This window comes from Coturnix japonica, chromosome Z, assembly GCF_001577835.2.
Source record: "Coturnix japonica isolate 7356 chromosome Z, Coturnix japonica 2.1, whole genome shotgun sequence".
In the NCBI taxonomy this organism is placed as follows: Eukaryota; Metazoa; Chordata; class Aves; order Galliformes; family Phasianidae; genus Coturnix; species Coturnix japonica.
In genome coordinates this window covers 38,321,661-38,335,027 of record NC_029547.1, presented here as the reverse complement: position 1 = coordinate 38,335,027, position 13,367 = coordinate 38,321,661, and the positions used below count along the sequence as shown (strand labels likewise).

The window sequence follows — 13,367 nt, the reverse complement described above, 5'->3', positions numbered from 1 at the left end:
AAAAAAAAAAAAAAAGAAGAAGCCAACCAAGAGCAAAAATGATGTACAGTTTTGTGGGTAATACAAATCATAAAGTCATAGGATATCCTGAATTGGAAAGAACCCACAAGGACCATTGAGTCCAACCTCTGGCTCCTCACAGCACCACCCAAAACCCTATACTTGGGAGGAGTGTGCAAAAACTCCTTGAACTCCAGCAGTCAGGGGCTGTGCCCACTGCCCTGGGCAGCCTGTTTCTTGTCTACAGCCATGTGGTGCAGAACCTGTCCCTAACTCCCAGCTGCCCCTCCCCTGACAGCTCCATGTGTTTCTCTCTAGCCCTGTCGCTGTCACACAGAGCAGAGCTCAATGCTGCCCCTCCGCTCCCAGTGAGAAGCTGCAGCTGCCATGAAGCCTCCCCTCAGCCTGCCCTGCTCTGGGCTGAACAGACCCAGGGACCTCAGCTGCTTCCTCATACCCCTTGCCCTCAGACCCTTTGCTATCTCCATAGCCCTCCTTTGAACATTCACTAGTTTTGTGTTCTTCTTGTGTTGTGGCACCCAAAGCTGCACCCAGTGTGGAGGTGAGGCTGCACAGAGCAGACAGCCCCTTGCCCACTGGCAGTGCTGGGCCTGGTGCACCCTAGGTATGGTTGCCCTTTGGGCTGCCAGCATCTACTGCTGTATCACGTTAAACTTGCTGTCAGCCATAATTTTCAGATCCTTTCATATGGGGTTGCTCTCCAACTTCTTATTCCAATTTGAACGTATATCTAGGATTTCCCAATCCCAGCTGCAGAATCCAGCACCTGCTGTTAAACTTCTTATGGCTGGTGATTGTTCAGCTTTCAGATTTGGCAAAATCTCCCTGCAAGCTGCTTCCCTCTAGGGAGTCAACAGCTCCTCCCAGTTTAGTGTCATCTGCAAACTTACTTAGTATACCTTCAAGTCCTATATCCTAGTTAGAGATAGGTGTTTAATTAGTACTCAGTAGGATTTCTACATACAAGAAAAACTGTAACAAAAAAGGTTACTTATATAGGAGGTGTAAATAAATTTATGGAAATTTAATGAAACAGTAACTTCCTGAAGTTTTATAATGTTTACTTAATGCAGTTCTAAAGAAAAAGTACTAGCATGAAATTATCAAACCTACTAATGACTGCTTTGTTATTAACATTTTCTCATGGCCATGTGGGGGATATTTCTTGATTACTGGAAGATGTGATTTCCATACAAAAATAGTTATGCAAATATATTTCCTAAGCAGACCTTAGTGTTAGAGGATATACAGGAGTGATCAGGTGTTTCATGAGGGAAGGCTATCAATACACCTGTCGTTAGGTGGTCTTTATGATTTTTATCTTTTTCTGATATGCTTTGATAGTGGGAAGTTTGATTTGTAGTGTCTCAAGTGTATTCATTCTATTATTACAAAAAACATAGTTCTAGAAGCAAAATCTAGAACAATGGGTTATTATTTTTCCTTTATGGCATCTGGATTTAATTACTGAACACAACTTCAACAGTATGAAGGAGTAAGTTCAAGATTTAGAATAATGCAAATGTACTGCTATAGGAAAATCAAAAAAAAAAAGAAGTTATTATTTTAATCTTTTGAGCACGTGCACTGTTTTGTAGAACAGATAATTCATACGTTTGCTGGTATCTTCACATTAGTCTAAAATAAGTGAAATTTCGGAAATCTGTACATTTTGCTTGAGAATATGTGTTCAGGGTTAACCAGTAATTTTTATTGCTTTGTTTGATTTTATTATTGCACACTTGTATTCTTTTGTTCTCCATGGAGGTCTTTCCCAGAGCTTTTGAGCTCCACGGTACTTATGTCTTGTGTATTAAAAAAGTGACTTTATTTCTGTGAATCATAAGATAATTTTTCCCTCTTTTCCCATAAAAATAGATAATATATCTGAAACAATCACCAGAAGATGTATACAAGCTTGTACTGGCTGGCAGTATTTCATATCTTCCTTTCAGGTGAGTAGTAATATGTTATAACTTTCTGTAGCTTGATATTTTGAAGAAGAATATAGTATTTAGCAATACTACTCTTTTCTTTCCATTTTGTTTTGTTGCTTTGTTGTTGCTGTTGTTTTTACTGTAGTTGAAAAGGACACAGCTTGATTCTGAGTGCAAACTTAACAGGGGCCTAGCTTCCAGTTCTGAAGTTTAACAATGCAAAAGGTGAAGAAGCTACACTATAAATTACACACTCTTTGTTGAGCTTTTTGATCTACATTGCTTTCTGCTTGGCATTGTTTTCATGCTAGTAGTTGACTGTTAAAAGTCAAAATACCTTCCAATAATCACACAAGACTTAGAATACTTCTAGTACTCATTTCACTTAGCAAATGTGTGAAGGAACCTACAAATACTGTTTTGTGCCTCAAGAATTCTGCCTAGCCTCTTGAGATTTAGCATAACTTTGAAGTATTTATCATTACCAATGAGGAAATATATAAATCCTCTGGTTTGTTATTGCTTGACCCTGAGGGAATGTAATTCTAGCCTTTTCTTTGTGGTATATGCTGTGCAGCTTAATTTACCAAATAAAGTTGATCCATCATGCATAGAAAAAATTTCATAAATTCTTCAAAGAGGTGATCCTGAAATTTGGGTCAAACTAACATTCCATCAGCTGCCTCAGTGTGCAGAAAAGAATGGCCAAAAAACTTTTTAGAATGCAAGTTTGCTCTCTGGTTTCTGGTGATTAATTCAGTCCTTGCCTGTTTGTGTTTTCTTGATCCTGTCCAAGGATTTGAATTGAATTTGATTTGAATTTCCTTTACTTCTTCATAGTAAAAGTGTGTAGTAGTACCCATCTTTCATATTTCCATCAGCCCATTTCTATTTTAATTCTTTTTTTTTTTTCTTTTTTCTTTTTAATTCCCAGAAATAAAAAGGCCTCCTTAAACACCCCTGTGTTTTGAAAAATCCTAAAGACATATGTGGATAGCTGAGATAGTAGCTTTTCACTCAGGTCATACACAATGCCCAAATCCCCATATAATCACTTTGACAGCACCAGTGGGGAAAAAAAAAAAAAAAAAAAAAAAAAAAAAGGCAAATATATGTTATTTAACAAGAATTATTGAGATCTGACTTCTGAAAACATCTAGTCTCCAGTATAATACATACAACATGTTGAAGTTGCTGGCAGTGTTTCCATTTTCTTGAATTCAGGAGAACTTACTATTGAATTCAGATTACTGTCATCTTCATTTCTGCAAAAAGCATTACCTTTCAACAGAATAACAAAGTTATGTAGTTAGTACTTCTGGTCATTACCAATGAGAAAACTTGTTAACACCATGCAAAGAATGCTTTCCACTTACTTGAACTATGCTCTGTTATCACTGTCTCCTGCAGATTTTTTTTTTCACCTTCACATTTAGTCATTAAGGAGAAAAGAATAGAAATAAATTGTGAGGCAGACATTCAAGTTCTTCAGAACTTCTTCCTCCTTTCAGTTTGAGTTTGAAGATGGTCTGTTTTTTACTTTTATGTAATAGTAATGATTTCTTGTATTCTGATAAGAACTGCATGTTTTCAGAAGTAGCTGTTCTGACAAGATAAAATATCATCTGATATTGATTCTGTTTATTTTTTACATGGCTGAAGTATTCTTGTAGAATGCTTATTTGACTGTGCTTATGGAGTCTAGTAATGGTTATCTACCAAGAATATGCTATTCTTGCAGTCTTGTAACATATCCATACAAATACCTATGTTGACTTCTTTTTTTCAAGTAGGTACTGTTTGCAGATGTTAAATGCATTTGTGAAGTGTTTTGTTTTTTTTAAAATGGAATTTGAAGAAGAAAATTGTCCTGTATTACGGTTTGATGTTTTTAAAGTGAACTTCAGATGGAAATGTTTTAAGAGTGTATGTTACAATGTGATAGTTCTTTAGGCATTAGTATTTGCCATAGGGAGTTTCTGTTATTTTTTATATATGTCTGTTCTTTGTTGACGTGTACATTGAACGTGTCACATTTAACAAAAGATATAACTTGAGTAAGTAATTTTGTGTGTTGTTATTATAAGATACAAGAGGGGAAATTAAGTAATTGTTCGACATAATTATTTTGCTATACTGTAAATTGTATTTATCTTTTAATGTTGCTTTAGAGAAATGTCTTTTGTATTCAGTTGGATTTAAACAGGAAAATTTTACAGTTTTGATCATCTTATGTTACAGGGACGCTTCATTTGGTACTTGCAGTTTTCATCTAACATTGCTGGACTGTTTTCACGCAATAAACAAAGTAAGCTAAGCAGTATTTTTTTTTTTTTAGTGTGAGACAGCAGTTAATTGCTGCCCAGTAGAAAAAGGCGGCTTTGAAAGCTAATATCTAATTAGTCTGTTACAGCTACAATTGCAATTTTCTGATTGTTACCAGCTTGTTATCTATTATGTATTGTAACAAAACTTCTGGATGGAACAGTCATAGAAGTGAACTTAAGCCATGTGTAGTCAACTAGGAAAGTTTTTAAAGGGGAAATGTTGACTTCCATTTAGTTAATCTTTTCAGGACAATTGTTTGTACCTCTGATCCATAAGAGCTGCCTAGCAAGTTTTTTCATACGACCCACTGTTGCCTTTGAAAGAGGTTATGAATTATTTATTGATTCTTTTTAGGCATTTTCAGTATGCAGTTGTAACTTGAAGTTTTGCTTTAGTATTGTAAATGTGGCAATGTTAAAAGCTGATGTTTAATTTCTTTTAAGTACTTTGGTGACTTTGGTGACCTTGTAGAACAAGGAGAATTTAAATGCATTCTTTTTCATCTATATGAATATTAAAGTGGGGAATTCTGTGTCTCTCCATTCCATTACTGCTTTTTTTCCATTATGAGTGTCTCTGCCAACTACCATTGTTTCTATTGCATAAGCCAACGTCTTGTAGTTTTGAGATTTTTCAGGTGTATTTCTGTGTTCCAACATTGGCTGCTCCTTTGCCAAGAGTGGTGGATTGCTGTCTTTTCAATACTGGTGAACAGCATGGAAAACCACAATGGACTATGCACTGAGAGAGGAGATTTGAATTTAATATTCAAAATCTCTGGTGTTATGAGATTGTCTGCATTTGCTCTTCCTGATTTAATAAGGGACTGGTAACTGGTAACTGCCAGTTACCAGTAAATATAATGGCTGTAGACAATAAAGAGCATCAAGTACCACACTGATTTCTCTTTAGAACTTAGTGGTCTTAGTCTTTCTGCAGACAGTTCTTGATTACTGAAGGTGTTAGAATCTTTATAGAATAGTATCCATACATGAAAATATTTATAATCTTTGAATGCAGACGTCAGAATATACCCATAATTTAAATAGGTAGTGTTTGCAAGTTATTTTTCTCTTTGGCATATCTTACTACTAGCAGTAATAAAAAGACAGTACACTTATAAAGTGTGAATTCATAACCGTCCTCACTAAGATGATGATGTTTTTGTTAAAAGTTGTATTCTGGATTTTAGGCTTTGCAGTATGGTTTTCTGGATTTTGATGAATTTGATGTAAATGAATATGAGCATTATGAGGTACGTGCATCAGTCTTCTGATTTGTTTGCTATTATTAATGCCAGTATGATTGTTTATAATATGTGCTATTTGTTGATAGTATTATGTTCCATTTCTGTTTTGCCTCTTTCAACTATGATTATTAAATATAGGTGAGTGATCAGAGACAGAGTATTAAGAGTCAGGTGTAAGCATAGTCAGCCTTAAACATAGTGGGGAAAAAGCAGAAAACAACACAGAAATACTTTTTTTCCCCATATTTTTATTAAAACCTTGGAAGGTGGTGGGGGAGAATTTTGTTCCTTGGCCATCTTTTTAAATGTCATGAAAAAAATAAATTAATTGAGCAGTTACTGTGGGCAACTTGAGGGCAGACAGGTCCAAGTCTAACTGATTTCTGGAAAACAGGTGAAGTGTGCATTTGTGAACAAAATTATATTATCATTCTTTAAGATAAAGAAGACAGGACTGGGAAACTCGAAGCCTCCAACATTCTGTTTGAAGTGTAGGAAATTAATATGAAGAAAAGGACTACTGTGCCTGAATATATACAGTCTCATAAATGCAACGCTGCTAATTATCTGTAAAGAGAAAATTGGGTATTCTTACAATTTAAAAAATCATGATTTAAATAATGAAGAAGATAATGATGATAGGTTAGATACCTATACAAATTTTAGAATTGGAAATTGCTCTTCATCTAAAGCATATCAGTGGCATTGTTCTCACACTGTAATTTAGAAAAGGGAAAATACAAGCAAGAAGAGTCAGATTAAGAACAAGTGACAGCCTCCTGATGAAGCAAAAAGCAGGTCACTAACACACCTTCTTTGACAAAAATTTTACATCACGTCTATCTAGCATGTGTTTTGAAACAATAAGGAAAAGCCTGAAAATACAGGGATAATGATAAACCAAGCATTTTCTCTTGACAGAGAGCAGAAAATGGAGATTTTAACTGGATAATACCAAACAAATTCATTGCCTTCAGTGGACCTCATTCAAGAAGTAAAATTGAAAATGGTATGCTTAAAAAAGGAGGTGGGGGACACAAGCCCACTGCTTTCTTAGTTGGTTGCTACCAGTAAGAAAAAGCTTTAAAAACTGTTCCTCAAATAGTGTGTTTTTTCCTTGGCTCTGTTTCTTTTCTAAGAACCCTGACAGTAAAATTTTAATGCTTGGTTTAATTGCGTCTCATCTAGGTGGTCATTTTAAAATTCCATTTTCAGTTAGAGTATTTCTTTATGTTTATTGTTTTATTTTGAAAGTGTTTTCATCTGTTGGTTTTCAGTCTTAATTTATTCTGCAGTTTGAGCCTCATTCTTCTTCTTCCCCCGTGCTTTCTTTCTTTTTTTTTTTTTTTTTTTTTTTTTTTTTTTTTCAAATAGGCTATCCCCATCATGCTCCAGAAGCTTATTTCCCATACTTCAGGAAACATAAGGTCACCACTATAATACGCCTCAACAAAAAAATGTATGATGCCAGACGTTTTACGGATGCTGGATTTGAGCATTTTGACCTCTTCTTTGCTGATGGAAGCACACCTAATGATACTATTGTTAAAGCATTTCTAAATATTTGTGAAAATGCTGAAGGTGTTATAGCCGTTCATTGCAAAGGTAAAGTGTACAAACAATTTATATTACAAGTTACAGTTTCTAAGATATTTCTCAACTTGTGGTCCCTTCCACAGCCCCATTCCATTACAATTCCATTATATCTAGTTTCTGACAGCTCTGCCAAGCAGCAGCTTTTATGTGCACATTCTTTATGTGCTTCTCTTCTGCTCTTTGTCTTCTAGTTTTTTAAGTTCCATAATAGTCTTTCCAAATGAGGTTGCTGGAGGTAAGCTTGCCGATATTAACATCTCTTTCTGCTAGGAAGTGTTAGCACTTTCAGAAGACTCTTTTGATCTGGAATTTTGAATACTGGCAAGGGTTATAGTTATTTCTGAAAACATGTGATTAAATACATCAAGTTATAAATTTTTTAAAATATCAGTAGGGCTTTTTGATAAAAGTCGTCATGAAGTACTGGAGTTCCTACAGAACCATAAATGTCTTTATCCCTCAGAAACCCTCAGTACTAGCTGTGCTGGGTATCTCTGAATGTCTGTTCCTTGGCTGTCTAACCACAAAGGAATGGATACTGAGGGCATGCTCAGTGTAGCTTGAATGTAGCTTTCTGAGGCAGAAGGATTTCTGTGGTTGTACACAGAATCATTATCCACACCAGATAATGATTGAAGGAGAAAGGTATTTTCTTAAACAGGCCCGGGACCTTCAGAGGCTCAATTCCCCCCCCCCCCCCCCCCCCCCCCCCCCCCCCCCCCCCTACCCTCCCCCCCAGATCTTCACTTGCTGTATATTTATACTGTAAAGTAGACATGATCAGAACTATTTCTTGACTATTACACGTATGTACACTTACACTGCCTACCAGGATGTGAAATCCAGGCGTATCATTTCATCGATATGTGGTACAAGTGCTTTGTTTTCCCTCAAAATAAGATGTTCTCTGATACTTGTCATCCTCGTGATGTCAAGTCTGCCTTACAGACCTCAGTCTCCCGTAACTCTTGAGAAATAGTAGAATGCTCTAGCCTGTTGAGCTGTACTGGGGGAGACACAGGCTGCATGGTTGTCTTGTGTGTTGGACTATACTGAAGATTTTACACAGGTGTTCAGTTGGTTATTAAATGAAAGAACAAGAAAGTGATAAGCAGGGAATCCACAAAACTAGCATTCTTCTTTTCCTTTTCACATTTGTCCATGTTAATGATACCATTTCTAGGGGCAAGTAGGAAACTTTTCTAGAGTAGTCCTCCTTTTGGCAAATGCCCAAACTTTCTTATTGTAAAATTTAGCTTTTCCTTAGGAATAAAAAGAAGAGCAACTGATGTTATTGCAATTTATGATCAGTTTGCAATTAAAGTGCTTTGTGAATTTCCTGAAAAGGCATCTGTCCTGTACCCACTTAAAAACATTGTCATGCCCATTTATGTAAACAACCTATATGCTTTTGTGTGTGTGTAAATATAGATATACTTAACAGATACTAAAAAACACTTAATCAATGTGTTACTAACCATATATATGAGGGGAAAAAAATTTAAAGGTGGGTTGCACTTAGTGAGTTCTACCATCAACAAGTTTAGCTAATAAAATAGGTTTTTAACTTTTTGTCTGAGTAACAATGTCCGTAGCTGCAGCAGCTTCCAGATGAAAATAAGCATATAAAAAAAAGCCATCCTTTTATCTTACACAGCTGGTCTTGGACGAACTGGCACACTTATTGCCTGTTATATTATGAAGCATTATCGAATGACAGCTGCTGAAACTATTGCCTGGATTAGAATAAATAGACCAGGTTCAGTGATTGGACCACAACAACATTTCCTGATGGAGTAAGTAGATTGACTACAAATAATTTTGAAAATAGATCTAGTGTGCTTTTTTTATTGTATCCGTAAATTTTGTTTTGTTAATTTGTTGGTTATGGGGTTATTTTTCTATACTATGATAGAAAACAGCCAGAACTTTGGAGAGAAGGAGATCTTTTCCATGCAAAATTGAGACGAAACTGTGAAATGGGTGTAACAGGAATCGTATCCGGAGTAGGTCATATTTCAATTAATGGTGTTAGAAACAGGAGAACCATCCAAAACGACACGGAACTGGTAACAGTCTGAATTTCTTGCTTTTGTGAAAATTGTGAATGCTGATGTGGATTACTTAGATTCTAAACAAACCTGTGGGTACAATAGAACTGTGTTATCAGGTACCATTTTATGGTTTGCTTTTTTTATGTCAAGACGTTTGGGGATAAAAATGCTATGGACAGGAATTATGATTTGAAAAATGAAGCACAGTACATAGGCAAAGTAGGAGCATTATCATCCTAGTTGAATCTTGCAGTTAGATAAATATGAGAGCAAACAATATTGGAACTTAAAACTTGCAGTCAAAAATTTTGTGTTTTAGATCGTCAGCTATATTACTGTATTGCTTTCTGTGTTTTGAGGGGAGGAATGAAAAGTTTTTCACTATCTTAAACTTCGAAGTAATTACAACTACCGTACAACTTTTTGAAGCTGTCTACTTTTAAAGAAAAAAAAAAGGTGCAACTTTTTAAAAAAGGTGGATAGTTGAGGGAAATGATGAGTGAGTGTTACATGGTGCCAAAACTGTGATTTGAGATGTGTTTCCAATGTTTGAACACTTTGATGCATGCAATTACGTGACATCACAGGAAATAGAGCTGCATTTATTTAAGTGAATTTCTTTCAATTCTATGCTGGCAATCTTTCTTTTGGAGGTAATTCTAACTTCATGATTTAAAGTAAAGGTAATTCTTTCCAAGTGTATACATTTAAATCTTGGGCTTTTTCCCTCTTATCCAGTACAGTGATGAAGATGAAACAGACTGTGTAACACAAGGTGATAAGCTTCGTGCTCTGAAAAGTAAAAGAAAAGCAAAATCTACAACCGCATCTCCACTAAAGTGAGTCAGTTTATGAATAAAACTGCCAGAAATACTTTTACTCTCTTCTTCCTGCATTTTTACCTTAGCACTCATAAATTTGTTGACAGGACTGATTTCGCTCATTTAAAATAAGCCTGAGATTCACCTTTTTCCTAAAAGTTCTGCTGACTGCATTAAGGAGGCAGGAGAGCGTGGTTGAAGAGCTGCATTATTCACTTTCTTTCTGTGTTTGACTCCAGTGCTCTGTGCTCTGTAAATTCCTGTAGTACTTAAGAATGCTCTATGCTAGTAATTTTTTCTTCCTTCCTGTGGTATTATAGCAGTGGAAGAATATGAGTGATTGGTGGTGTTTGATTGCTTGAAACATAGTGTGTTCTTAGTTTTGCAGTAGGGCCAGTTGAAAAAAAGTCTTTAGCTTAGTTTCATTTCTTTCTCCTTGGGGAACTTTCCCTAAATCCTATCAACTTTGGGATAATGGCTGATAGACAGGAAGGCAGATAGTAGCTGTATTTCAATAAATAAACTCTAAGGAGACCTGTTCTATCTTGGAACCTGGTATGTTAGTCTCCTTATTTAAAATAAGCATGAAAACCACCTGTAAAAAGAAGTCTGTAGGCAGCTGTTGTTTGCATCTGTTGTAGGCTGCAGCAACTGTAGATGGAAGAACTTTTGTCTCCCCATACACAAACTGCACGGACAGTTCAGACATATCTGAGATCTCATTTGTTTGCTATGAAAGAAAGGGTGACCTCTGGCTGGTAGATTTTTGCAAATATTACACTACTGGAATTAGAACAAAGGCAACTTGGCTTTTTGTATGCTGTATTTCTGTAGGGATGATGAGGCTAAATCCATAGCTATCTATGGTCCAAAAAGTGTCATCAGACTTTTAGTGAAGTGAAACATGCATAGTAAAAATATGCAAAAGTTACAAGAGTGTCTTTGGATAGCCTCACATGTTGCTGAGTAAGAATTTGACTTTTGTTTTAGTTAAAAGAATCTCTGTCATTCACAGTCATCATTCGCACAGACAACCATATAGTGAACAATATATAGAGAAAAAAAGCCTCTACCAACTGATTTTTGTTTAAAAATAAAAAAGTCAGACAACAACCCAAAAAACAAAAAAACCAAACCCACCTCAGCGTATTCAAACAGTACAGTAAAAAATGGCTACCTTGCACATTAAAGCATATATTGCCTTCATTTCTACTTCCTAATACTTTTTTAATATGTGGTACTTTAAGTCATATAATAAAGTTTGTGAAAAGTCTCCATTACAGCATATTCTTTAGAATGAATGTTTAGAATGACAGGGTAATTTAGGGCTTACAGTATTTTTGCATGCATATTGGCACAGGGAGGTGATACACTAACAATGAATTGGAATTTCCTTTTTACTGTTTCTTGCTGGAGGTGCTTTTATAGTTTGCAGCTTGTACGGAGATAATGTGATGACGGAGTATTACTGTTACTCAACCAAAATACCAGTAGGGATGTTTAGCTGCCTTACCAGAATTAGAAGTCCTCCATACCTAAACAACTCTGAGCCTTTTTCTGTTTTAGTTCAGAATCTTAAAAATTAGTTAATGCTACTGAGAAATTGATCTTGTGTAAGCAAACAAAAAGAAATTTCTAAATACTCGACATAGTTTTATTTCAGAGAGAAAACAAAATAATTACTACAACAAAAAACAGAAGCAAAATAAGAGTACCAGAAGCTGAGAAGATTAGTCTTTTTAGGGCTAAAAGCATTACTTTGAGTCACAAGGGGTTTCTGTATAGGATTTTGAAGATGGTTGTATGAGCTTTATGTGATTTTTGTGAATGGATTCTTTGTGTATGTTGCAGTGAGCAATATGGTACACCTTTGGCAAATGGAATATCAGTTAGCTTTGGCACTTCTGAACACAGGAATGTAATGCACCCTTGCTGTCTTGAGTGTTCAAAAATAGTTGCTAGAAAGTGCTTTGGCTCTGGTCTGGTATTTTTGTATCAAAATGTGGTTGTGAAGTAAGATCTATTGGTATGGCCTGTTCAAACTGCATGAGAGTTGGCTACAAATTGCCTAGAATGCATTTATTTTTGAACTGTTGACAGTTTTCTTTGGAGTAGATGACCTCAGTGAGGATTTTAGAAATTTTGTTTTGCTTCCTGTGAAACGCAGATACATTTGACAAGTTACGGCTGCATGGATTCATATGGAAAGTAAGAAAATGGTTGACAAAGATTATGAAGCAGTATGCTTTATGAAGAACTTGAAACAAGCTAAAATGCAGCAATAGCTTTTGCTTTTGAATTTTTGTTCATCTTTTCCTCCCCCTCCAACCCCTTTTTAGATGGCTCCTAGCTATGCTGGTGTCTACACTGTGTAGCATTGTCATCTGGTGGATTGTATGTGGCTCCCTTCTTCCCAGCCTGCTATTCTGTCTAGATGGTTTAAGAACATAGTAACCATCAGGACCCCCTGAAAGAGAGCCACTGTGTAAGTGTCCCATTCCATTTCTCTATAATAGCTCATGCTTTCTGTCTAGTATGTCTCATAAATGCATGTTTTCACATCATATTCCTTACTGGCTTTGTTGCAAGAGTAAATTGCACTGCTCTTGCTTTGTTGTAATTTTGTCTATATTATTTGTAATAACTGAGTGATTTTTATGGCTGGCTTGCAATGCAAAAGGTGCAGAGCTTTTATAATTAGGGTTATTTATAATTTTGAAGCTTTTCTTCTCTGCATGCTCCTGCAAATAAGTAGAACTATATCTGGTAAAAGGAAAAGAAATAAAACTGGTTTATAATGTGATCCTCTCCATTGCATATTGCAAGTGAAGATTTTAGCTCCATTTTTACTTAAAAATTCATAAACTTGCAAAGGTGCTTAATTTCTAAATGACGGTATTATTCATGTGCAGTGCCAGGAATTAGAAGTGGCAGTGTTTTGTTTTGTTTTGTTTTTCTTTAAACAGATTGTAGTATTGTGTCACAAGAGACAGTAAATTTTTACACTTTTTGACCTTGTAACAGAAGATGAGACAGGTTGCAGGCATTAGGTCAAGGCTTACTTATTTACTCAAACAAGCTGTTTCATCTTTTGTTCTTAGCTATTTTTACAGAGTATTATAGGAATAGTTTAATACATTCTTTCTGTTACCCAAATTCAGGAGTTAAATCATTAAACACATTCATTACTTGAGTACAATTTGTACACTTTTCTCCACTCAGCTTTTGTCTGAGTGGTTACAGCCACTTTTTACTTAGTGCAATATCTTCATCAATGGCAACTTTCACCTTTTGGCCAAATAAAATTTTAGCAGCATACAGAACTTTCAGGAAACCCAAAACAGCTTCTGTTTGCTTCCCT

At 35.7% G+C, this 13,367-nt stretch overlaps 1 protein-coding gene across 7 annotated transcripts in view; it reads left to right on the top strand.

Annotated features, from left to right (window-relative positions):
- Positions 1-13,367, top strand: part of CDC14B (cell division cycle 14B) — a 43,002-nt gene that overhangs the window by 16,015 nt on the left and 13,620 nt on the right. For 5 of the 7 annotated variants that reach the window (XM_015849315.2, XM_015849314.2, XM_015849313.2 and 2 more), the window contains 8 exons: positions 1,900-1,976; positions 4,200-4,266; positions 5,479-5,541; positions 6,457-6,544; positions 6,910-7,140; positions 8,789-8,927; positions 9,047-9,200; positions 9,924-10,024. In XM_015849315.2, the coding sequence (XP_015704801.1) occupies positions 1,900-1,976; positions 4,200-4,266; positions 5,479-5,541; positions 6,457-6,544; positions 6,910-7,140; positions 8,789-8,927; positions 9,047-9,200; positions 9,924-10,024 (920 nt within the window). Of the gene's footprint in view, positions 1-1,899; positions 1,977-4,199; positions 4,267-5,478; positions 5,542-6,456; positions 6,545-6,909; positions 7,141-8,788; positions 8,928-9,046; positions 9,201-9,923; positions 10,025-12,345; positions 12,492-13,367 lie in introns of all 7 variants that reach the window. The other 2 variants (XR_004305577.1, XM_015849311.2) reach the window with 1 other exon arrangement.